At 38.1% G+C, this 27,285-nt stretch overlaps 2 protein-coding genes across 3 annotated transcripts in view; one reads left to right on the top strand and one right to left on the bottom strand.

Moving 5' to 3' along the window:
- Positions 1-3,709, top strand: part of LOC136827635 (uncharacterized) — a 5,575-nt gene extending 1,866 nt beyond the window's left edge. Inside the window, exons 2-5 of the mRNA XM_067085108.1 lie at positions 1,591-1,722; positions 2,359-2,533; positions 2,877-2,979; positions 3,281-3,709. Coding sequence (XP_066941209.1) covers positions 1,591-1,722; positions 2,359-2,533; positions 2,877-2,979; positions 3,281-3,422 — 552 coding nt within the window. The 3' untranslated portion in view covers positions 3,423-3,709. The remainder of the gene's footprint in view (positions 1-1,590; positions 1,723-2,358; positions 2,534-2,876; positions 2,980-3,280) is intronic.
- A 1,886-nt stretch (positions 3,710-5,595) lies between these two features.
- Positions 5,596-26,976, bottom strand: Sas10 (UTP3 small subunit processome component Sas10). 2 transcript variants are annotated; one of them, XM_067085895.1, is made up of 12 exons: positions 26,788-26,976; positions 25,383-25,575; positions 23,128-23,350; positions 22,364-22,482; positions 21,686-21,827; positions 20,198-20,315; positions 12,651-12,756; positions 12,233-12,345; positions 11,233-11,426; positions 9,056-9,225; positions 8,821-8,941; positions 5,596-5,675 (listed from the first exon to the last, which is right to left on the bottom strand). In XM_067085895.1, exons 1-11 carry the CDS (start codon positions 26,802-26,804, stop codon positions 8,849-8,851), a joined length of 1,488 nt encoding a protein of 495 aa, XP_066941996.1. In that variant the 5' UTR covers positions 26,805-26,976; the 3' UTR covers positions 5,596-5,675; positions 8,821-8,848. The 2 variants fall into 2 exon arrangements, with proteins under 2 accessions (XP_066941996.1, XP_066941995.1); XM_067085894.1 differs by lacking the exon at positions 5,596-5,675 and having other exon boundaries at positions 8,796-8,941.
- Positions 26,977-27,285: the final 309 nt, after the last annotated feature.

Genomic DNA, 27,285 nt, shown 5'->3' with positions numbered 1-27,285 from the left:
TTGATACTCTCAGTAAAATCAAAACTTTCTTATCGTAAGGAACATTAGTAGTGGACAATATTTTTCACTGAATTAAAAAGAATTTTATATCAGACTTTCCGAATCTTTTCTAAAAAAAAACTAAAAACTAAGTCACAATAATCAAAGCGGCTCTCAATTCTGCAGGATGCAGAATTTATGAATCGCTCAAATCATATTGTTATTTTACCAATTCATCGCTTTTATGAGTCCTATGCTATTTCTACGAAATTTCTTCAATCTCTCCTTACAGTTATTTCCATTACTTTATTTCCCAATGTACGTTTTCTATAAGCATCCTATCTTCTATTTGTCAAATACCAGACTGCACAGAATTTTTATTTATATATAATACATCCTTACAATAAGTTTACGTGCTCAGCTGTCAGAAAATAAACGAAAAAAATTCAATAATAAATCCGATACAAATATCATCAGTTAAATATGATAACTGCAACGTCTACAATGTGTAAATTTTTAGAACGAGAAGCTAAAGTATAAGCAGTAATAACACAGATAATTTTAATATTGTATATGTACACATCATCTCAGCAGGGTCACATCGGTTGATGAGAATATGATTTACATTTATACGGCATATTTTGTTAAACTAGCCACTGCAATCTTGAAGCTAGATGTACAAGAAAACTTATTACTGGAAGTTCACACACACACACACACACACACACACACACACACACACACACACACACACACACACATATATATAGTCTACGTAAATTGAAATGAAATCAAATAACAAGCAAAATTTCAAAGGAACTTTTTAAATCCACAAAGTACAAAGATACGACTTAAAGCAATTTCGCGTGCAACATATTTGCATGCCTCTAGCCAACACTTGTCCGTGCTTTAAACGGGCTTTAAAAATAAATCGCTCTCTCCCTCTCTCTTCCTTTTCGCATTACACTAAGTCGTTTTTAAAATCAAAGCGTCCGCTAACTCGTAAACAATGACACAGCGAACGCAGCTACAACGAGGCTGCGTGCCAGCAATCAAATAAACAATAAAATGATTCAAGTTGTTGACTTTTAAAAAACCGCAAGGCTCTTTCCTTTCGACAACGTCAGTGGGGCGTCATCATTGCACAAGAAGTCGCCAGGCAGATCGACAAGTGAAAAACAAGCCGCGTCGGTTCCTAAAGGAGATAGCTAAATGTTATTTACACACATCTTCCCCTGATTTATGAAGTCACTTAAACTTGTTGGGGATTTGAGTCCAATTTTAAATTATAGAAAACGACCGTAATCGGTACCACGAGAATAATGTGCAGAATTAAAACCTCACAAAAAAGAAAACACATCGAAACATACAAATGAAAGTATGAATCCGAGGATTTACTCGGCCGCGTTCATGAGAGGTGACGAATTTGTCGCCAGTCAAGATGATCTAAATGAAACGCTTTACGACCTTCTGTTCGTGTATCCGACTCTCACTTTCCACCCGCGCCTTCACCAAACCTGGAAAAATACTCGGCTAGCAACAACGAATCAGAGAGAGAGAGAGATGCAAACTTGGAAAGATAACTCAATTCCACTTTTCTTCCTTCCCCAGATGAAATACTTCCTCTTCCTGACATTGGTGGCGCTCGCCGCCGCCCAGTTCCCTTTCAGGGGTAGACCACAAGGATTCAGGCCCCGCCCATCCCAAGGATTCGGAGGCGGTTCAGGTCGTAACGGCGGCGGTGTAAGTATAAATCTCTTTTCGTAAATGTTACTCTGATTGATATTTTCCTTCCGGTGTCCCGAACACTGACCATAGTCCTTGTAACGCCTATTTTGCAATATTAAATCTACCAATCGAAATCCTTCTCGGTGATTATGGTAGGGGCCCCTAATACGTATTCTACAGTAACCACGTGATTAGCTGAATCATATAATTTAAAAAATCGACAGTCAGCACAACTTCTATTCTAAAAATGATCTGTCACAATTTAATCCAAGTCAGAATGACTTTCAGTAAATTTGCTCTCATCAGTAGTAACATAGGAACACTGTATTTTCTTCGATACATAATTCCTTTGTTCAGGGAAAATCTGTAGCAAATAAGTGTATTTCTGAGTATTCATTTTCGCCCTTAAAAGTTTTTTATTGCAACTGAGCACCTTCCCTCAAAAGCAAAAGTATTTTATCTCATATTTTCTTCCTCAAAAGTAATTATCCCTCAAAACTTCTATAAAAGCTTTTCCGAAACCTTTTCTTCAAGTACGCTGTCCCCTTTGAATCTCGCTAGCGTACTTCTTTAAACGCTTATCCCTCCTTGGAGTTCTCTCTCTCTCTCTCTCTCTCTCTCTCTCAATGGCAACATTTCCTTCTCCCTCAGGCTGACGGCAGAAACGGCCAAAGCGAATACCACTACTCATGGCTTCACGACGGAGGCAGAAAGTACCCCCACGGACAAGCCATCGGTTACTGCAACGGCCTCGGAGGTGGATGGGGCCCTGTGGGGATTGAATCCGGCGGCGAGAGCAACTTCATCAACGGAGTCATCTCATCCCGTAAGTAGAATCGGAAGGCGGATGTCAAACATCTTAGTTTGGAAAGGGAACAATCTTCCCTTCGAATGAGTTTTCTTATATCAAAAACTTTTGCAGTCACTTCTTAGCATTAAAGACTTCCTGCCTTGTTTAGCCTTTTTCCCGTGGATTTACTATTTACGCTCATTTCCTATATTCCTATTCTCATTTTGATTCGCTAATCGTCACCATTAATGTCTTGCGTCGTACGTTCCTTCTGTGGGTCTAGACGTGAAGTTAGTAATTTCCTCTTTCTTCCGCATTGACTGATATTTACAAACTTCAGGTCCAGCCTTTCATAAAATGTCTCTGTTCTAAACCGCAGACCGCCAAGAATACATCTGGACAGGAGGTGTCCAGCAGGGAGCTGGATGGGGTTGGATTAACGGAGGACCATTCAATGGAATCAACTGGTCCCACACTGGAGGGTAAGTTTACTGGTAATTACAATGCAGAAAGATTAAAATACGTCAAAATTGCTGTAGCTTATAGTTTCGTACGTTTGAGCATACGCTTTAAGGAAACAGGAGTTCACGAAAGTCATGAAAAAAACTTTCTACGGAACACAAATTAGAAAAAGCCCAAACCAAAATGAGTGTTGTTTCTCTTGATAACAACCATGCTCATAAACAGTCGCGTATGCAATCTGTCAACAATTGTAATATCCCATAATACGTCCCCTCGATCACCAAAACGACACCTTAACGAATTTCACCCCATCTCTTGCAGTAACCGCGTGCCACAGCCCGACAACCGTGAGGGTAACGAAGCCTGCCTGGCCGTGCTCAACGACTTCTACCGCGACGGAATCAAATGGCACGACGTTGCTTGCCACCACACCAAGCCCATCATCTGCGAACGCCGAGTCTAAGCCTACAAGTGTCACCTGACGCTTTGGCCACTTCGGTTGCGAGATGACGGCTCTTAGTCTCCACTTATTGTCTCTTCCCATCTTTACCAATCTCCTCCCAATTTCCTTCCATCTTTCTTTGATGATTATTCTTTTTTTTTCCCCAATCACTATTTAAGCTTCAGACTTATTGGAATTTTTTTGTGATATTCTACTTTCATAAGCTTTTAAAGCCTCTCTAAAGAGTCTATTTATTTAAATTATGAATTGTGATAAACGACTATCTCAATAAAATTATTTAGAAAATATATATACCTGCACTTTTATTTTAAATACCCTTAGTGTCCACGTGTATATAACAATGTAGGCTATCCATTATATATATATATATATATATATATATATATATATATATATATATATATATATATATATATATATATATATATATATATATATATATATATAATGTGTATAAATATATATAATCAGTAAGAATTTACCCTACAAAGGATGTTTCCAGACAAAAGCAAAAACCACTCGAATTAATCCCAGAACTTTCTAAAGTAAAGTTGCACAGCACCAGCTGCTCAACACACTAAAGTGCTTCTTTTTACATTGAAACCTTTCCATTCAAACATCTCTGCCATTGCACTGACCCAAAACTATCTAGGTCTCCCTCTCCTATTTCTCCCATGGCTTCTGAATGAGACATCCCTTCACCCAGCCTATCATCTGTTACTCCCTTCAGATGACCAAAGTACAGGAAAACTAACTCACTTCAGCTATGTTTATCCTTTATAGCAAAATGGCAGAGATCTACGTTTCTCTTCGACTTCGACTGTTTCCACCGTTAGGTTCTGAAACTATTTTTCACCTCCATGGAAGTTGTTAGTTTATCAGTCCTCTCCTACATTTCACTTTTTTTATTCTCAAACACTAGCAGATCCAGAAAAATTTCATGGGGGGAGCACCAATTTTCATATTATACATAACATTTGTATATATATATATATATATATATATATATATATATGTATATATATATATATATATATATATATATATATATATATATATATTATTTCTATAATATAATAGATTTTAAATTTTTTTCCATTTCTATATTTCTCATTTATGGTATCATCTAAATCTTCAATATTAATATTTTGTTATTATTTTTCATGGGGGCCACGTGCCCAGGTGGCCCCCATCCCTGGATCCGCTAGTATCCTCAAATATTCTTGTTCTCTACGAAACTTTTTGCACAGCTGCTGTTTCCTCCCTTTCTTCATTTACACTGACACATTTTTTCCTACTATCATTAATAACCATTCATGCTCCATTTGTACCAACATTCACTGTCCCACTTACTTTTATACTCTTACTTTTACAAATATTCACTTTCATCTTTTTAAAGCACTGTTAAACTTTTTTTGTCAGCCTCCATAGTATTGCTTCATTACAGCTCCATATTACCATTTATTACTGCATCATTCAAGTCCACATTATTTTACCTCGCAAACTTTCATCTATATTTGTGGCTACCTTGACATTTTTTGTTGGACCATTCATAAAACAACTTCATAAGAGGAGCAAATTACACCTGAAACCAACTTTTACATTAAATCAATGATTTCCTTGGCTCCAAAATTATAAAATACACTTCTTACACAACTATGTCATCAACAATTGATCAACACTTTTCTTCCTTGTCTAAACTATACTGGTCATTCCAAATCAATTTTTCTGCCATATGCTATAAGTCTTTACAACACTCTTACATACACCACAATGTTAGCCATTTCATACACAAACAGGGAAGGCCAGTTCCCCGAGCGCTGAACCCCTTAACCCACTAAGCATCCATTTCTACCTTGCATGCACTTCCATGTTTTATGTACGGTATATTAGGTACTTTCTTTCTAGTACCACTTTTGTCCATGAATCTGGCACTTTCGAGGTCTTCCTCTCATCCTTCCTAGAATCTGCATTCTTTTCACTGTGATTGAACCATCTAAAAATGCTCCAGTCCATCTTTTTACCTACACTAGCATTTTTACTGCTTCGTCTATGATTCGCCATGTATTTATATACACATAAATATATAAAACTTCTATTACATAAATTATATCCCTTCTTTTACATACAAAAATTCAATGCACTACCAAATATGAACCTCCACTTACCTAAAACAAATTCTCCCATCTCAATTCCAATGAGTGCTATTTGCATCAGGCTGATGAGGCCATCCAGAAACATTAAAACACATTTCTGAAACAGTGGAGTTAAAAAAAATACCTTGAAAGCAACAGAATACATTATATCTATATGTGTAAGTTTGTAAACAATGTGCCAGATCTACCAGCAAATTAATAATTAAAGAAAATTCATGACAATAATCATTGCTACATTCATATTTTAACTGCTCAATTAAGGATGAAAATGAGCAGACCACTTTCACTACACTAGCCACATCACAAAAAATCTTAAGTACATTAAACTTCTGTATGCACACACTCTCACACACATTTCACCTCTCACCTTTATCTCTTGTGCACTGTCATACTTCCTGAATATTAAATCACTTTTGTATCAGTATGTTCTAAGACCCATTCATTCAGAACTTACGAGTTCTTTCTCTCCTCTCTCCTTCCAGCACTTTCAAAAAATACTTTCACCAGTCTATTTTCCTCCATCCTTTCCACATGATCAAACGACCCCAGAGCAATGATCTGTCTTAACTCCCTAGCCTTTTTGCCATTTCTTTATATCTCCACTTTTCTCATCCTTTCAATCATTCTTATGCCACATATTGTATGTATACTATTCAAATATGTCATCATATCTTCAATATTTTGTTTTCATTTACAATCAAAAACCCCACTTGACCTTAATAAAGGAGCAATGATTCCACAATTCCTTTATTGAATTTCAACTTTGGCTACCCTTGACCTAGTACCAGTTCACCCTCACATTTTTCCCACAACTTCCACATGCTCACTTTCCTGACTTCTCTTCCCTTTGCTGCCATTCGGATCACCATAAGATTTTTTGTTTGCTTACAGTAATTTTCAATTTCTCTTCAATCAATTCTTCCACCTTTTAAATATTTCCATAATCTCTGTCTTTGTTCTGCTTTCAACAATGTCATTTTCTGTCCATCAAATTGGTACACAGCAAAGAGGTCAGATCTGACCTTAACATCTATCTCAAATTTTTTCTGATACATCTGCTATTGTCTTCATCCTACATTTTGTATTATAGTATAATAACATTACACGCTCAAAAAGTCTTTCTGGTGCCCTCTGATTCTTCACACCCATCTAATTGCTTTTCTTGGTACTCTGTCATAAGTATTTTTAATATCAACTCTGTTGTCAAAAGGTACCATTCCCTTTTGACCTGTAATTTTTTCCTTATAGTAGAGAAAATCACAAAATAACATAACATTAAACAGTCATTGGCTCATCTGTCAAAACACTATCTATAGCATGAAGCATGTACTGTGTAATATTGACATCAGTGTGTCTCTTCAAAGGGCTTAAAATGAAATGAGTTCCCTCAAATCTTTCATGCCTTATACACTTTCTGCTTAAATTCCTATCTGGCTTGTGCTCTTTCTCCATGTTTTTCTGCTCTTCCCTACTTGTCTACTACTTTTCTGAGTAACTGCTCCTCTCCCTTTCCAGCCTCTGGACAACTCAGTTCTTGGCAACTTTCATTTGAAACGAGAGTACTTCAGCCATGAGTCCCAGCCTTTTGCAGATATTTTTTCAAAATTTCATTAATTTTCTTTGTACAGTACTGTAAATGGTTTTCTCTCTACTAAATGCATTAATACAAACCTTATACATGCATCATATCTCTTTGCTCTGTTTATCATTGGTATACTCCTCTTCATCAATAGTCTAGCAACCTCTTCCACTTTCATCCAGACTGTTGAAAGTCTTTCTTACCATCCTTTTGATAACAGATTCATGTTTCAGTGTGTAACAACAGTACCAGAAATGTTCTCCTACCAGGATTGTCCTTCCACAACATGGCCTCCTCTATCTCTTCACCATTCATTTTTTTTATCCATTTTGGACATTAAAAATATAACTCTTACTTCTTTTACATTGACCAATACATCTCTCCAGATCAGCCACAAGGCCACGTTCCCTACTAGATTTGCCAGTCACCATACAATTAGTTGTTTGATTTTATTTTCTTACTTTCATATCTTTTGGACATTTCTATGACCTCTTCCTCTTACACAGCAGTCAACACTAGATCATCTGCCAATAGCATTTCCTTGGCTCTTCTTTTCTGCATTCCTTCATAGCTTTCCCTACTAAAAAAATAAGCAAAACTAAAAACCCACCACAGATCCTTGATGGAGACCACCATTTACCTTACATGCTTGTGGTCAACCTGCCACTGTCTTCACTCTAGATCATGTTTTATGATAATAGTCACATTACTAGCCTAATGTTTTTCTGGTAGTCTGATTCTGTAATGCCTATCCAATTATTTGTTTGGTACTTTGTCACATGCTATATCTAAATTCATAAATACAGTTTTCTATATAATTTCTTGACTTTTTATGCGGTATTTCTTTCTCAGATGCTTCATTATAAAGACAGTCTTTGTTACTGACTTCCCATGCATGAAACAAACTGTTTTTGTCAGTCTAAACAACTCTGAGCTTTCCTCCAACATCTTTAGTACTGTCATTGCATACTCCTTTAATTTAATACCTTTCCTTGTTTTGATCTGTAGACCAAAGGCTGATTCTCCCGTTGCTTTTAGCAAATCATTGGTTATCCTGATGACCTGAGACCTTTCCCACTTTTCATCTTTCCAAAGGGTCTTGTATAATCATTATTGGTCACTCTCTCACGTCTGCATTTTCAAGTTTGTATTACTAAATTTATTCTTTTAGTCACCTTTCAAACTACTGTCCTCTTCCTGCCTTTGCATTTTTTCTTTTATACATATATTTCCTTGTCTTATCTTTTAAGTACTCTCACATATCTTACCTTGTCTCTCTTCTACTTTGAACTTTTTCTTTTTCACCTGTGGAACTGAAATTCTGATTTCATTCCTCCCAAATCTCTTCACCCATGTAACGTCTCATTTACCTCTAAACCGATAACCAGTCTTCCTAAATCCTTTATGCCTAAACATCTGTATGCATAGGACAGTCTTATTGCAGTGAAGCAATGCCATGGCAATTAATCAAGAACTGCACTACTTATATAATGATAACTACTGAATGGTACCCAAGGACTGTAACATACAATACAAGAAAGTGATTTTCACAAGTGTTACGGCATTATTGGGACTTGTGCATTTCATCACTTAAACTGACTTAAATAGGGTAACTTCTAAGTAGGTATATTGAAAATATTCTAACCAATAAAAATTTTATTACCTTGTAACACAAGTGATGAATTAAAGCACTATGATTTTATCTTGACACTTCTGATTGTATGTGACTTGATACCAGTTATTTCTCCTTCATATCGGCTGACCTCCCTCCTCACATTTTGTACCTAAAAGGAAAATACAGTAAGACAAATTATTTATCACACTATTTATAGGAATTTAAACATAAAAAAACAAATTCAAATCGTATTGCATTTTTTACAAATCCAACCACAACATACCTGAGTCTTTCTCCTCTTCAGCTTCTTTGTATACTTGTTTCTGTATCGTACTCTTGGGTTCCGCTGGTCCTTGTTACGATATGGTGTAAGACCCTTATTCTTGGCTATAGTGTAACCTATAGCACGCTTCTCATCAGCATCCAATGCATGCTTGTCAGGCTCAGAGTTTTCTGAAAATAAAATATAACAGTTAATCAAGAATGACATGAAGGCCTTTCTAGGTCAACTCTAACAACATGCTGGTTGCACAACAAGGAGTCCCCATTAACTGCAGCCCTGATTAACTGTTGCTCTATCACGTATCTATTACCTATTATTTTTTAACCTGTACCTGTAATTTTAAAACACTACAACATAATATAGTCTAGTTTGTTAAGGCAAACACATACCATTGCTAAAGGTCGAAAGAAGGGCACAGCAGATTTCTAATAAAAAATTTAAGAACAAGAGAAAAGAAAAGAGTATATCTATCATAAAACTGTACAAACACATGAGCGATACTAATTGCAAGTGAAGGAATGAAGGTGCCAAAGAGGATCTAAATACCTGTGGACCTGGCTTGGGATCAAAGTATGGGTTCAAGCCTTCCCGATTTTTGACAGAACATCATGCAGACGGATTACAAAGTATAACATAGATATCTGATTTCAATCTTCCCAAATCTCTTTTCACGAAACCCACCTCACCTCTGAACAGATAGTTATCTTTCCTACATTTTTTACACCTAAAATTCAGCACACGGTTTACGTTCACATTTCCTTGAAAGGGAGTAACCGTGCAGGCACTGCCTTCTGCTTTTACTTTTCATCCATTCCCTTTGGTCTGTTCCTACTAATGTGTCCAACTTCTTTAATTTGATCTTGCTACAAATTTCAGTCCTTACTGGGGACCAAATCCTTTGGGCCACCATCTTGAGTGCTTAGAAATGTGATTCAGTCTTGTAACATGGGCTAGAACAGAATATATATAGAATTAGGCCAAAGGCCAAGAGCTGGGACCTAAGAGGTCATTTAGTGCTGAAAGGCAAATTGACAGTAAGGTTTGAAAGATGTAACATGAGCCAAACCTCGAAGTTGCACTATAAAATAATTGTTAGAGAGGATGGAAAGTCAGATGGAAGACGAAGAATATGAACGGAGGTACAGAAAAAGGAATGAAAAAGCTTGCAGCTGGGGACTGAAGGGACGCTGCAAAGACCCTTTAGTAATGCCTAGAGTACACCACGTGAGGTGCACTAATGGCACTAACCCCCTATGGGGTAAGGGTTAACAATAACACTCACGATAAAATATAATAGTAATAACACTGATGGTAAACTGCCCTCAATTTTTGTAAGAAATACAGAAAAAATAAAAAATGAATGCAGCTGATTCAGTGGTTGTCTTTAAAGCTACAACACTACAAGTGGTTTCCAATAATAATAATAATAATAATAATAATAATAATAATAATAATAATAATAATAAGCATTCAGGCCTTGCTGAAGTGATGTTCTCATTGCCCACTCATGTATTTTACACATATTTACTAGGAGGGAAAATCAACCGAAGTTTTGCAGAACTGTGCTTTCATTGCCGTCTTGCACTAAAAAATAAAACATGATTAAAACCCTGTATGGGAGCTAAGGCAATCAGCTAACTTGTAAACTAAAGGTCAAAGAATTTTTTATCAATTTAGTGTATTCTGCTACATGGGAGTTTAAGAATTTCCAAAAGTTATTTGCTATTGTGTGTACGTATTTTTGTGGCATAGAGCTTAACTGCCCTTGTGCCCAATAATGATTCTTTAAGTCTCCCATTTCAAAGCTGTATCTCCAAAATTTTTGAAGTGATTCAGGGTCAGTCCAAAGAAGAATAAGAACAGGAGCAAACTATGATAATTTTACAATGTGGAGCTATAATATAAATTTTCAGTACTAATGTTAAAACTGAACGTAAGAATCTACAAGGGCTTTTAAGAAATAAGTAATACTGTACCCTGTAATAAAAAAAATTAAGAAAGGAGGTAAACAGGCACAATCATATAAAATTTAGCAATATATCTGATGCTTTTATGAGCACAGATGGTTTAGAAAACAATAACTTCCTCTAAAAAAGTGGAAACCTAATCAAAACGTAGGCCATAAAATGGAATGATCAGTCTCATAAGATCTTCATAATTTTGAGGGAAATGCTCACCTTGCCCATCATGCTCTTCATCACTGCTGGGATCCACTGCATTATCCAATACAGATTCTGTCTCTCCCCTAGCTTTTACCAGTGTTTCCTGAACTGGTTCTTTTAGTAAAGCCATAAGCCTTTTCTTCTCTTCCAGCTTGGCTGACTTGCTCTTCTTTAAGATTTGCAGCTTCTTAGGTTTACTCTTAGGTTTACTGAAAAAATGGTCAGGAATCAATTTGGTGTAATAAAAAAAATGCAAAGTCTGCTATAAGCCCTGAAATAAGAATTTGAAAAAACTCTACATAAATATGTTTCCAGTCCAACGCTCAATTATGCTCAACATAACCTCTAAATATAATGTATAGAATCAAAGAATCAGAAGATTGGATATATAAGAAGGGAAGAGGAGCAGTTAGTTTAAACAGTGTAGCAGATACAGACATAACTCGATAAAGACAGGTATAAAAACCTAAAAATTTTAAGAGAAAAGGCATATATGAAAACCATAATCAAATGAAAACTCAGGCCGACAGTGCACAAGACAGAAGAGAGAAAGAAATAAAATGAACAACAGCAAGTATCTGCAGAGGCTCCCTTAGTACACTAGGACATGAAGGAAAGAGAAGAGAAGGGCAAAGTTCAGATGGAAGGATAAAATAGCAAATGACATGCGGGAGAAAGGTTCAAGAAGTCAGGATGCATTAGACAGAAAGGTAGAGAAGAATAATAAGAAACAGTGACCCCATATAGAAATGGGGAAAGCTGAAAACAAAGAAGAAGAGAACACTAGGACATGAGGTGGTACCTATGAAGTGTCACACCACCATCTAAACATCCCGGGGGTTAGTTCCTAACAAGTGCAACAAATGCATTATAAGGAAAACCATGGTAAGGACCTGCTTGAACAAAAGAAACTTACAGACTACCATCCACTATTATACATCAAGAAGTGAAGAACTGTTTGTCTATTGTAATTGGTACAAAATTCAGTCTCAATTAAAAATATATCCATTCTCACCTGGTCTTATCCTTCTTTTTCTTTTTATTATCAACTTTATCTTCCTCTTCAGGGGCTTCACTTAGAATCTGGCCAAGGTGTGAGGCTAATTTGTTGTCACAGGGTTCCAACTCCTGGAAAAGCAGTGAAACATAATTCTAATTTAGGATATCGTAAAAATAAATTACGAAAAAATGCTGTATAAGATTTTCTAGTTTAATTTCCTTCTAAATATTTACAGAAAACTAAAGGCTTGGGGCAAGGAAAAAATTAAAACCATTTAAGTACACATAACAAAAATTACACAATCCATACTTTATGTTACTTACATAAAGAAGTGTTTCAATTATAATTAGAGCAGTTTCAAATGCTTTTCAAATATCAAACTATTCAAAAAATAAATCTTACCATGATATAAAAAATATATCAGGAGACTTACCTTTAGCAACTGTCGATACTGTGCCAGTCGGCCAATCACAGGGTGGTCCCTCGCATTTTTTGCGCTGCACTTCACTAACATGTACATGCTAATTGTTGTCACATAACTGTAAAGTAATCGGGTATCAAATTATAGATCTTTCTTGTTCTGTAATTTTCAGTTACATTTTTATGGTTAGGCCAATGCAAGGGAAACACAATACAATTTACAGTAGAGGTCTAATAGAAGCATATCAAATTTATGCAGAAAGGAAGAAAAAACAAAAAGACAATGGTAACAAATATCAGATCTAACATCAATACCTCATCAAAAAACAATCCATGCACCAAAGTTATTTGTGTGAGTAAAGATGTGTCCTTCAATTGGGGATACTTACTTGTGAGACTCAAAACATACTTCTGCTTACTAATGACCATATTGCACTGGGATAAATACGACATTTTTATAATAAAATAAAGTTTTATACATACTTACCCAGTAATTACATAGCTATTAGTTTCTTTTAACAGGCAGCTTAAAATTTTGAAATTGCGGGTCACGCTAATTTGTTTTGGTTATGGCGATGTGCCACGCCCACTTTTGGGTGTAAGAGAAGGTACAACATAGCAGAGAGCTTCAATTTGTTTATGCCCTATGTCCAACTGAGGGGAGGAGGGTGGGCTCCGATCATGTAATTACTGGGTAAGTATATAAAACTTTATTTTATTATAAAAATGTCATTTTTATATAAGTAACTTACCCAGTAATTACATAGCTGATTCCCACAATGAATGAAGGTGGGAATGTTGGACATATCTAACCCAAAAAATTATTAATAGTAATGAGTTTAAGAATAGAAATTTGCTAACATTGAATCAATGTTGTTGAACCTTACCTGATAAGAGAGCTGCTACTGGTAGATACTGCCTCTGGTTGGCACTCATCTTATCCAGTAGAAGCGAGGCGGTAGAGCCTTGAGGGCCTACTACTACAGTGGGTGCCAGAGATGGACTAATTTCCAAGGGCTGGCAAAGTACAACAAGATGCCCCTGTCCAGGGCATAGTACCACACAAAATAACCAGAGTAAATAGTCACCATAACCACCAAAAACCAAATTAAAAACACCAATACCCAACCATAAAAACCAAAAGACTGGAGGGTACTCCAAGTACATAGTACTCCCAGGCTCCCCAAAAAACTCAACACGCTAAGCAAGGCAAAGAGGTTAAAGAAAGGACATTGCTTTCTACGTTTCCTAACCCAACACCACGCCAGCCACGCAAAACGGACCCAAGGTACTGCACTGATCATAAGTAGTCTCGATATCCCTTAAATAATGCGATGCAAACACCGACTTGCACTTCCAAAACGTCGCTTACACAATTGATATGAGGGATAAATTGTGCTTAAATGCCAAAGACATAGCGACCGCTCTTATCTCATGGGGTTTTACCTTGTAAGCGGAGAGCGAGTCTTCGCTCACCATGGAATGTGCTTCTGAAATCAGGTTCCTCAGAAAAAATGCCCGGGCATTCTTAGACAAGGGTCTGGAGGGATATTTCACAGAACACCAAAGATTCCTTGAAGTACCATGAATGTCCTTCATTTTTTGAAGATAAAACTTAAGGGCCCTTAATGGACTGAGAGTTCTTTCTTCTTCAGACGACCCTACTATCTCGGACAAGCTCTTGATCGTAAAAGAACAAGGCCATGGATTCAATGGCCATTCGTTCTTAGCCAGAAAGTCTAGGGAAAAGGAGCAAACTGCATTCCCCTGAGAAAATCCAGTTTCTGTCTAAAGCATGGATTTCACTGGATCTCTTGGCGGTGGTTGGCGACCAGAAAAGATTTTCCTGGTTAGATCCCTTAAAGAGATAGATTGCATGGGCTCGAAACGTGGACTGGACAGCCACTTAAGTACCATGTCTAAGTTCCAGGACAGCAAAGGTTTTTCTTTAAACTTTGCGGTATCAAAGGACTTAATAAGGTCGGACAAATTCTGGTTAGACGATAAGTCTGTTCCTTTATGACGGAAAGCTGAGCTAAGCATAGCTCTGTAGCCTTTAATGGTAGAGTGTAGGAACAGAAGAAAGTCTGCTATTTCCACTACAGAGGTAACAGAAGTGGACACGTTATTTCGTCTGCACCAGGACCTCAAGATGAACCATTTAGCCTGGTAGACATTATCTGATGTCTGTCTTCTACACTTCGCAATTGCGTCTGCAGCCGCTCTTGAAAAGCCCTTCTTTCAGAGCAGTCGCCTAACAGTTTGAATCCTGTTAGGGCCAGAGAAGACAGGTTTTGGTGGAACCGACGGAAGTGAGGTTGCCTGAGAAGTTGTTGCTTCTGTGGCAGCAGTCTCGGGGAGTCTGCAAGAAGTTCTAGCAGATTCGGGAACCACTCTTTTGCTGGCCAGAAGGGGGCTATCAAGATCATGGACAGGTTTTGATGAGACAGGAATTTGTTGATGATTTGTCTCACTAAACTGAATGGGGGAAAGGCATACAGACCTTTGTTCAGCCAATCCTGCAACACTGCATCGGTCGCCCATGCCAAGGGATCTGGTACTGGTGAGCAGAAGAGAGGAAGTAGGTGATTCCTGGAGGACGCAGTGGGTTTCCCCTTGTTTCTTGATGTACGCTAGTGCCGTGCTGTCTGAATGCATTGCTACTGTCCTCCCCTGAATTTCTGACGCGAAGCACTGTAGGCCCAGAAATATCGCCTGTAACTCTTTTAGGTTGATGTGCCAGTTTTGCTGTTCCTGAGACCAGGTCCCTGACACTTCTTTTACCCCAAAAAGAGCTCCCCAACCTAGGTTCGAAGCATCTGAAAAGAACTCTAGGCTGGGGTTCAGAGGTTAAAGAGATTTCCCTTCTGATAGTCTCTTCCTGGAATTCCACCAGTGAAGGTCCTCCTTGATTTCTACCGTTATTGGGAACACAAGCGAGTCCAGAAACTTTTTCCTGTTCCAGCTGGCTCTGAGGAAGAATTGGAGAGGTCTCAGGTGAAGTCTTCCCAGAGTGACGAATTGTTCCATGGATGAGAGGGTGCCTAAAAGACTAATCCAGTGATTGGCCGAGCAAAAGTTTAGATCCAGAAATTCTTCCAATGTCTGGAGACACTTTTCTATCCTCTTTGGGACTGGAAAAACCTGAAAATCTCGAGAGTTAATCGTCATTCCTAAATAAGGAATCTTCTCAGAAGGAGTCAGGAGAGACTTGTCCCAATTGATGAGAAGGTCCAATTCTTGGGCCAAGAGAAGAGTCGTGCGAATGTCCTCTGTACATTGAGCTTTCGAGCAGGAATGTAGTAACCAGTCGTCTAGATATAGGGAGATCTTTATCCCCTTCATATGAAGCCATTTCGCTAGGGGAGCCAATACCCTGGTAAACACTTGCAGCACCGCCGCGAGACCAAAGCACAGAGCCCGATATTGGAACACCTTGTTCTGAAACACAAACCTGAGGTACTTTCTTGAATCTGAATGCACTGGAATGTGAAAGTACGCATCCTGCATGTCGATGGACGCCATCCATTCTCCCTGGAGAATGGATGCAAGGACCGATTGGTTTGTTTCCATCATCATCTTGAATGTTGTCTTTTTGACAAAGACATTTAGAGCACTTATGTCCAAAATGCGTCTCCAGCCCCCCGATGACTTGGGCACTATAAAAAGATGGTTGTAGAATTTTAGAGAATGAATGTCCTCTACTACCTCTATAGCCTATTTCTGAACAAGGGACTCGACCTCTAGCAAGAGAGCAGCAAATCTCTCTGAGCCTGGAGAGTAAGCTGTCAATTCGACAGGCTTGCATATTAGAGGAGGTTTGTTCAAAAAGGGGATAGTGTAGCCCTCCTTCACGACAGACACTATCCAAGATTCCGCTCCCTTTTGTTCCCACCATTCCCAAAAGCATACTCCCAGAGTACGGAGGACTATGGTTTCATTTCTTGGAAGTAAGACTTGGAGGAGGACTTCTTGATGGAACGCTATGGGAAATGGGTATATGATCTGGGAGGAAGAGTTGAAGAATCCTTAGGGGGTCTTGTAGACTGGGAGAGCAGGTCCTGAGTGCTCTTCTTCTGCAGGCCAGAGGCGATGTCCAGTACCATACCCTGTGGAAAAGATACGTCTTGTCCAAGGGGGAGAATAGGGGGGCCGATCTCTGAGAGACGGAGTGATGCCTTTCGACGTAAAAGAACACCAAAGCTCTCTTTTCTTAAGTACTCCCATGCGTACAGACTAGCTAACTCCCATGTATTATCGCGAACGCCCCTGTCAATACAGGAAAGCACTCCTAAGACATCTGATGAGATTTCTTGAGGTAACAAGGAGCGCTCTCTAAGTTTGCGCGCCAGAGCACCCACTGCCCAGTCTAGGAAGCTCATCACTTCGAACACCTTAAAAATATTCTTGAGAAGGTGCGCAAGTTCCAAGGCTGAAAACCTAATTTTGGCTGAGGAGAGTGCTGATCTCCTAGCCGAGTCGATAAGGCCAGAGAAGTCTCCTGAGAGGAGGCAGAGACTTCCAGGGAAGGAGCTTCTCCAGTCATATAAAACCTGTGGCTCGATCTAGATAACTTGGAAGGTGGGAAACAAAAAACTGCTTTGCCTTGTTCCCTCTTCTCAGAAAACCACCCTTCTACTTCATCCAGTGCCTTCTTTGCTGAAGAGGAAAGAACCAATTTCGGTAATTTCGAAGAACTGACTGAGGGGGGGCTTCCAAAAAGAAAGTCAAAGCAGAAACAGAGGGAGTAGCTGGCTAAAAGAAGCTTGGATAAGTCACTAGCAGGAACCTTAACAGCACAGAGTATGCCGATGAAGGAGCATCTTGTTCTGGAACAACCTTTTCCTCAGAAGAGACAGGAGAAAGCAATAAGTCCGCTGTCATATGAGCTGCAGGAGGTGCCTTCTGAAGCAAACTGAGAATATTATCCAGTTTACTCTGAATCAGGTCAACTGGAGGAGGAACACTGCCCAGGACGACACTACTAAGAAGCGGTGGAGGAGCGGGCGCCAATGGGCACTCGGGGGGCGCTATGGAGACGGGAGCCGGTAGCAAAACCTGTTGGTGAACGGGTGCCAATAAGCGCTCAACGCAAAACAAGTGTTTGGGCGCTTCGACGCTAGTTGCTGGTGCTAATTGTAGAGATGAAGGTGCTGGGTGCACAACTCCTGATGCAGTAGTTCCTTTATTCGACGAAGAATGTCTCAGTGCCACAAGGCGCTTAGGAACCAGTTTACGACCGTTGTCTGAAGAAGCAGAAGAGAATCGTTCCGGGGTATCCCAGCGACTACACAATGGGCACGCTGAATCCTTGCCCTTTTTACAAGGAACAGGGGAAGAAATCTCAAACTCCACTGCACGCCTTTTCAGCAGGCATTACTTGTCCACATAGCGCTGTGCGCCTGGGACTAAAATCTTCGGAGCTGGAGGACATACAGTGAGCACCCACTTGAAGGCCTTTCCAATGGCCTTTGGTTGCAGTCTGGGATTCATCAACAGACTGAACCGAGGGGGCGACTGCTTGGGGCAAACCCCATCGACCTCCCTTAAGCTGCCAGTTTGACTCTTCTCAGGTGCTGGAGAGTATGTCAGGGACCTTGGCTTAGGAGAATCGGTGGGCTGAACAGCCACCTCCTCCACTGGGGGCCACGGGGCGCTCTGACTCACTTTTATCCATTAGCACTTTCACCAATGCTGCTAATTTAGCGATCGATTGCACAATCAACTAGAAGTGAGTGTCGATTTTCGACTCCGGACTGGCGATAGTGTTGGGGTCGTAAACGTGAGAGCCAGGTAAAGGAGAGGGTTGCACAGGTGGAGGAGATGGAATGGGATTGGAAGAAATTACAGGGGCAATTGCATCCGACTTAGCGGATGAATCCTGACTAGCTAAAGCTTTACTAGATTCCCTAGCTTTCCTCTTCCTGTCTCTAGCTAGTTTCTTAAGATGTGAATCTAAAGTCTTCTATTTCTTTAAATCCCAGTCGCTACACTCTTCACAACGAATATCCACTGAACATGTTTGTCCCCTACATTGAACACAAACAGTGTGAGGGTCATAAGATTCTTTAGTCAGTCTGGTATTGCAGCCTTTGCTACAATACCTAATACTAGAACTACTAGTGTCAGACATCCTGGAAAATTCTAATACAAGTCCAAAAAACGGGCAGAGAGTCGTAAACCAATGATCAAAACTCGCCTAACACTAACTTAATTATGCCAAAAGGCTACGAAAATATATACTTCACCAATCGAAGACAGAGCAAACAACCAGCAAAGTATAAATTTCAAAATTCAAGCTGCTGCCAACCACAGCTGGCAGAAAAAAATTGAAGCTCTTTGCTATGTTGTACCTTCTCTTACACCCGAAAGTGGGCGGCACGTTGCCATAACCAAAACAAATTAGCGTGACCCGCAATTTCAAAATTTTAAGCTGCTGGTTAAAAGAAACTAATAGCTATGTACTTACTGGGTAAGTTACTTATATAAAAATTTCAAGTACAAATACCGGTTTGCACAATGTACAAACACAACTGTTAATTCTCAAAAAGATCATCCAAAGACTAAAAATATTGAAAATGACTATTTTCTGCAGAGCAATAAGAGTACCAAACATAATCTGAAGTCATAAATAAATGTAAAAATCCTCTTGCTCTTAAGTAAACTCTATACTGACTCCTAAGTCACTCACGACTCCTAAAACTTTTGATAAAGTATCAAGCCAAAGAACGTATGGTACTGCAACAAAAGATCTAGAATGAAACAAGTAGGAGGTATATCAGAATTTGACATGAATGTTAGTGTCTACAAAGGATTTTACTTAAGTCTTTTGTTGCTTATCACAGTGATGGAAGAAGAAGGGATGGTCCCTGGCATCATTTGTGTGTATATCATCTGATGTTAATAGATTCAAAACAAGGGGTCTTGCAAATGTTTACAAGATTGAACAGCACATGGAGAAGAGATGACTAAAAATCAATGTACTGATAAGTAAACTGAAGGTAATGGTGATTGGAAAGTGGTTGTGTGGATTCTGAGGGGAAATTATGTACCACAAGAGATGCTCAGGATTTTCAGTACCCAAACTTAATAAGAGACAATGTTGAAGAGAGAAAGAGAGGAGGATGAAGAGATTCATGTTACAGTGAAAGGACAGACATCAAATGAGGATGAACACTTGTGCTGTTACCTTGACAAATAGCAAGGAAAATAGTTGAAAAACCTTGGTTGAAGATGAAGCAGATTGGCAGATTACATGTAAATATTACATGATTAGTAAACAATTAAAAAAATCTATGACATCAGGAATGTACTTCTCTAACATTCAAGGACATGAGCATTTATACATAAAACAGAAACTCAGAAGAGTTGTAACAACTAATCAGGAGGCTCACAGCTGCATGAGACTGAAAGACATCACAAATGAGGGAGCTGCAATAATGTGGTTTCCAGGAGCTCAGAAGTAGATGAGGTAGTTCGAGCAAGTCGGGAGGCTTACTACTTCAGATGATAAAAGAGGCAATTAGGACTCAACACCATAACAAAGAATGCATGACTTACTTCAGAACTAATCGATACTTTGTTGTAACATACTGCTTCACAGGACCATCAGGAATTTTTCCTGCTCCTACTTTTTCCATCAGTGGACTCAGGATGCACTTTAGCTCTTCACACTTGCCTGTTGATGGGATACAGATGGGGGATTAAAGTGCTATCCTTTACAATGGAATATGCAAAGACATTATCTTTGCTTTATTATAAATATCTTTAGCATTATTAATAATCCATACTCTTTCCTTCACCAGAAATTACAATTTTAAAGAAAACTTTGTTTTTCACCAAATTGTTATTATTATCATCATTATGAAGGGAGCAGACCCTCTTTTAAGCACGTTCTGTTAAAAAGAATGCCAGCATCACTGGACTGATTTTATACATAGTCTTTTCAATTCTTCTAAATATTCTCTTTTCTTCAGGGCTGATATCTGCTAAGAGCTGGCCAATGTACATAATCTGGATAAGGAGAAAGGCAATAGTTTATAGGAACATTTTATTCTAGTACACATATTTAACTTACACCCACACATACCAGAATAAAACATGACTATAAACTACTGCCTTTCCCCTTATCCAGATTATGTACATTGGCCAACTCTTAGCAGATATCAGCCCTGAAGAAAAGAGAATCATGAGAAGAATTGAAAAGATGTTGTATAAAATCAATTCCACTGATGCTGCTATTCTTTTTAACAGAACCTACTATTATCATTACTATAACTATTATTGTTATATTATCACTCAGAAGATGAACTGCAGGATGTAGTAATTTTTATGCAACTTCACCCATTAATGGGTGAAATGTATGATATAAATTGCATGGGTCTACTTAATTCATGTGCAAATTGCACAAGTCTATTTCATGTAAGGTGATTGCAATAAGTACAATATGTCAAAATATTAAACTCCCTTGTGAATATAGAGAACCAAATTCAACAACACTGACAATGATGTTAACATACCTAGCAACATTCTCATCAGATAAGAAGCCTACTTTGTATCTGACTACTTGAAAAAAAGGAAAGGGAAATATATACAGGACTGCAAAATATATTCCCACTGGATTAACTGCTTATCCCTAATTCAGTTAAAAGCACAGCCGATATATGACACTAAATTACTAACAAAATTACTAATCAAGTTTTCTGTATAGTGTATAATGCTGTAGAGCCGTGGCCCATGGAACTTTCAGTCATGGTTTTAAGATCTGAGGGCAGACATACAAAGCCATCTCAGTAGTTTTCTTTTACAGAAAATTAAAAATGGAGTTATTAATTCTAAACATCAAAAGACTAATACTAACATGTATCATTCACATATATTTAGATTTTTTTCAGAGACTATCTCCAAAACTCACAGTTTCCAAAGCCAAAGGTTTGGGACCCCTAATGGAAAACACATAAAAAATTCACTTCTAATTTACTAAACCAATACATATCAAACAAGAAGTAAAAAAGAAAAGAATGCATCAATTACTATCAAGCCACTTACTTTTAAGGTCTTCAATAAGAGGTAAAAACTCTGGGGATTCCCTTTTCAACAGTTGCAACTTTCTTGAGCGGGAGAGTGATGAGACATCTGCTTCAACCAAATCTTCTGATACAGGCTCTTTCTTCTCATCCTCATCATCAGCCTTGTAGAATATGATAGAAATTTAATATACAGTATATTTAAGAAACTGCATCATTCTTAGAAAACTTAGAAATGAATTCTTTGAAGGGTACTGTGAAATAAAAACATAAAAGAAACTGTCGAAACATTTTTTTTTACAAAACTAAATTTCATGCTTGAGGCTGAATATGTTGTTAAACATCATACTTTTGTTTGTAGCTACTTCATCATATAAATGCCTGAATCAATGTCATTATTCTTCCTTTATGATTCATCAGCTTTCACTATCATCCATTTTTCCCATCTAGCATACGTAAATTTTTCTGCTCTCCTTTCATTCTTAAATGCAGATAAGCTTTGTTTAATGTGTCCTGCTTCTTGGCTTTGCCATGCATTTTACAATTGCAAAAACTGATCAAATGTAAGCAACATGGGTTAGTTACAATATATTCAATACACATTTTGTGATATGAAAGTCATTGTATAACAAAACCCTTTTAACAACACTTTGGACAAGGTACAAAAGTCGCCTAAGAAAAAAACTGCATCATAACTAACCTGAAGAATAAGGTCATCTGATACCAAGTCCTTCAGTTCAGCAGCCATTCGTTCCTGTAACTTCCTGGCTGTTTCTTCTTCAAGTTGAGCCACTTCCTCATCTTGATTGTATATATTCCCTAACATAGGATAAAAATAAAAGAAATGTACCTTAGCTTTACAGAGTGAAAAATGAGAGCATCAGAACAATATTACTATTATCATACTTTCTTAACAAGAGAGAGCAAGTCATTCCTTTACATCAGTAAATAGTTATATTACATCTGGGTACAACATATTAGGGAAATTCTTTTGGAAGGTCAAAAGATTTGATTAATGTAATGTCAACAAAGCAGCACTTAGTTTGACTAAAAATGTATAAAACGGTACAAAGAAACCTGAATGAAGATAATACTCTCAAGTCATAGCATTTCTGATACTGAATGCAGCTTTTAGAATATAGAACAAGTGCAAAATCAAACAATATAAAGAACCCAGAGCTTCATGCAAACGGATGAAAATGTAATGGTGGCTGTACCTCATTCTGTACCTGGAAAAATCATTAGTTAGTTACTTAACAGAAAACTACCCACAACCAACAGAAATGGAAATAATGGCTCCTTTAAGACAAGAATTTTTATGTGGTTAACAAAATCCATCACACACACAAGGAAAGAGGCAACTAAAAGACTCGCTAGTCTATTCAAATATGCCCTTGGAGAGAGAGAGAGAGAGAGAGAGAGAGAGAGCAAGCTGTAATTATTAACAGTAAATGGAATACATACATCTAATTTTCTCATCAGCTGTATCTGTGCCAAAGTAACGATGCTTTTTGTTGCCCCATGCTCGTTCATCAGGCATTTCAAACTCAGGAGTGTCAACAATATCATCTTCCATGTACAGCTGATCAGGATCCTCTTCCTCTTCCTCTTCACTATCTTTGGAAACTTCATCATCCTCATCCTCATCATCATCTGATGAGCTTCCATCAATGCCTAATACCTGTTCCTATAAAGAAACACACTTGCTTCTTACAATGAATAATGCTGAACCTACAAGGCAAAATTAATGAAGCTGCTCAAACTTAACCCTTATGCTAATCATACCAATGTTAAGGTTCCTTAACAACACAGTACTGTACTTATAAAGTTTACCAAGAACTTATACAAAAATCTTGAGGTCTTTGGAGTACACTTACTCCAGTTATTCAATATTACTTAATTTATATCATACAAATTCATAAATTGTTTAATTTTTTGAGAAACGTACACAGGCTTGCTTTTTCACATTTTGTTTGGCTTATATCCAAAATTTTTACAAAAATTTGCCCATAGAGTAATTTTTTTTACAAACAAGTTTAATTTCCCATAGATATAAACCTATCACCATGCTTTACGATGCCTAGTTAAAGACAGAAGGTAGTTTAAAAGATTGGTGAGACAGCTTCAACAGGGAGGCTTCCAATCACAATAAAATTTGGAAAACCTTCAATTTCTATAACAAAAATCAGTTGAAAAATTACATTTGTCCTAGCTATATACACCTGAAATCTTGAGTATAATATACCTTCAGTGAATACTGTACTGGTCCAGTTACTGAAGCTTGGTAACAAGGTAATTAACAAACGGCAGGTGAGTGAGGGACTAGGATAAAACACATTCACTTGACTGTCAACATTCTCTTTCCTTCAGCAAGAGGAATTAGTACTAGGTTAGTCAGAGATGGGATTATGATGTAAGACGATGTAAGACTTCATGTTAGTATATCTAGGAAAAGAGAAATTCATATTTTTTTTGCATTACATTCCTACAATAATACAAGCCTGCAACTTTTACATGGAAATTCACTCCTTTAGGTGGGAGGTACTGTTTTAAGAACCAGACAGGTAATGTTCTTCCCGCCAGAAAATGCCAGCTTCACAGCTATGTACTTGAATATAGGATGGATTGCTCCTGTGACCCGTGCAGCCTAGCATATGGGATGTCTTGTTGCCTTGCTTTAGTAAATGAAAGGGAACAAATTTTTTGTTTGGAACAGGAAACTGGCTTGAAATATGTATATATTATGATTACAACAGAAGATTAGTGTTCTACTATGCAACCCCTCTGTTAAAAGGGAGGCAAAGGAGCCACATCCACCATCTATTACTACAGTGCAGTGAAAAATATGATGTTCTGTTATGTACTGACCTGTGCCTTGCCAGAAACGTGCCAACAAACAACTGACTGCTGGACATGGAGAGAGAGAGAGAGAGAGAGAGAGAACCAGCCACCCTTCATTTGCATAACTTTATGTCGACTGTGAACCTTAGACAAAATGTTTTTCTTTTTAAAGGAACTTGGGTTGCTACCTGATGAGCAGCCAACAAAGGTCCTAAGGAGAAAGTATCCAAGGACTCAGGGGCAAAGTGGCCTGGCAGCAAAAGACACCTGCCCTAAGCACCTCTGCCATTGAGTACTTCCTCCTGAATGCCTTAAATGTCCTTAGATATGCAATTACCTGAAATAACTTCTCATGTCCCACTTTAAGTACGATGCTTAGCTTTAACAATGAAAATGCAATAAAGTAACCATGAGAATGTCAAGTAATAAATACTGCCATAATGAGCATCAACAAAGGGCAAGTGCTGCCTCTGATGTCAAGGTTGGTCAACAAATACAGTAGTCATTTTTCTAATAAACATGAAAGGATTCAACAGACATTGCATGTAAAGGGGATGTCCAGATAACATATTTTCTTTCTGAAATACTGGACAGTGTACTCCAAAAAAGATACATCAGCACTCTGGTCTTAAACAGATTGCCTTTTTCTTTGATATTATTTAGCAAAATACTCGTACCTTTTCTATTAATTATAACATACACTGGTTACAATCCTTATTCCTTGTTTCTCAATACTGACACAATGTATCTTTTTAATACAAAGATTTAAAATACAGTACTATGCAGTGTACACTACAATTTTCTATTTCTATATCAATATGGCAACAAAGTGACAAACTTGACTGACCATTCTTTAAAAAACAATTATGCTTACTTACCCTTGAAGGTCCTCTCCTTTCCATTAACTTCTTTGCTGTTTCAAGAGAAACAAGATCTCGGTTATCTTCAAATTCATTTATCTCATCATAAATATAGTTCCGATCCGATGGATCAAGCAATGCTGACTCAAGTTCATTATTCTTATACTTTTTTAACAGAGGCTTTGGGGCATTTTCCCTTGCAACTCCCATCCTGAAAATGAGTAGATATATTAGTTATCAAATAAACCTCACAAGTTAATATATATAAACTTAGAAGGTAAGCAGAATGAACAGGCCTATTTTATGTAATGGGAAAATGTCTTTCTCCTAAGTGTGAGAGAGTAGGGACCTGTTGTAGACAAACCACAGCTAAATAGGGTTATATATGTACCTATCACCCTAGAAGAAGGTACAGCATAAACTCCCATCATTCTTACATCAACTTATTTTTCCTCTTGAAGCTAGTACCTAACCACATGAAGAACAAAGCATATTATCTATACAGTATTTATCATTGTTGCTAACCACTCATTTTTGTCTTCTCAGCCTACATAAAACCTTAATTTCTACCTGCAGTACCAGGATATGGTAAGGAAAGAAAAAAAATTATTTCCTCAACAATGATGGTTAAAGGCACACATTCCTCATTGGACGGGTGGGTACCATTCTCGGCTAGCACTCTGCTGGGCCCGCGTTCGATTCTCCGACCGGCCAATGAAGAATTAGAGAAATTTATTTCTGGTGATAGAAATTCATTTCGTTATAATGTGGTTGATTCCACCAATAACCAGGACCCGTTGCTAGGTAACCAATTGGTTCTTAGCCACGTAAAATAAATCTAATCCTTCGGGCCAGCACTAGGAGAGCTGTTGATCAGCTCAGTGGTCTGGTTAAACTAAGGTATACTTTTTACTTTTAAAGGCACACATGTCACAAGATACATCATGAGTTTAGGTATAAAACTTATAAATTCAATAAAGTTCAGCATTTTCTTTTCCTGACTGAAATATACTTTCAACTGAGGTTGGAAGAAACTGAGCAAAAAAATGTGGACTCCCAACTAGTGTTCAGGGCACGCCTGCGCAGGTTGTTTCGACGCAGGCATATCAATTGAGAATAACTAATTGCTCAGCTCGCCTGCGCAGGCAGAGGAAACTGTGCAGGTTATCCACATTAACGTTCAGGTCGATTGTGCAAGCAGACTTGCGCAGGTACTCTAGTGGCAGCCATAAGATCAACGTAAGACTGGCACCAAAACAACTTCGCCTTGATTATTGGCATATTACAACGCCTCATGGCGACTCCCTGCAGTATGCTATGCTGTCCTGGTCTAGGCTACTGTCCTACTCGGCTTATGCCTACACCACCGAGGCCTGAGCTAAATGTACGAATAACATGCTGGAAAGGTATACTAGCTACTCACTTCCTTTTCTTCCCCATTCTTGTAAGTTTTCCTCACTTTTCAAGCACTGAAAACTAGGATACGTCGTGGTTTTAAGATTAAATACTGGATATACGATTTAAGTTTAGGTTTTTTTTGCTAGCCACGATGTTGTTCTTGTCTAACAACACACAACCTTGTGGTGGGGTGGAAGAGGAGCTTAGTAGTAGTAGTGATGTGATTTTATCTTTGAAACGGCTTCCTCGCTCTTTTTACTTTGCCCTCGTGCCTGTTTGCGTTAACTTTCTCTATAGTACTACTGTATGTGCTTTTGATAGATTCATTACATCGCTCAATATCCTTTCTAGACAGACAGGTGACGAGTAAGATGTAAGCTACTCGGTTATCTTTACCCTCAAAATATGTCTGCTACATGAAATTAGTTCTGTTGCTAGTATTGCAGACTGGGCAATAAAGTAATATAAAGGTTTGGTTTCTCGTTGTTTTATATTTCGCACATGATACTCATCATGTACTATA

This window comes from Macrobrachium rosenbergii, chromosome 42, assembly GCF_040412425.1.
Source record: "Macrobrachium rosenbergii isolate ZJJX-2024 chromosome 42, ASM4041242v1, whole genome shotgun sequence".
NCBI lineage: Eukaryota > Metazoa > Arthropoda > Malacostraca > Decapoda > Palaemonidae > Macrobrachium > Macrobrachium rosenbergii.
This window is presented reverse-complemented; position numbering and strand designations above follow the sequence as displayed.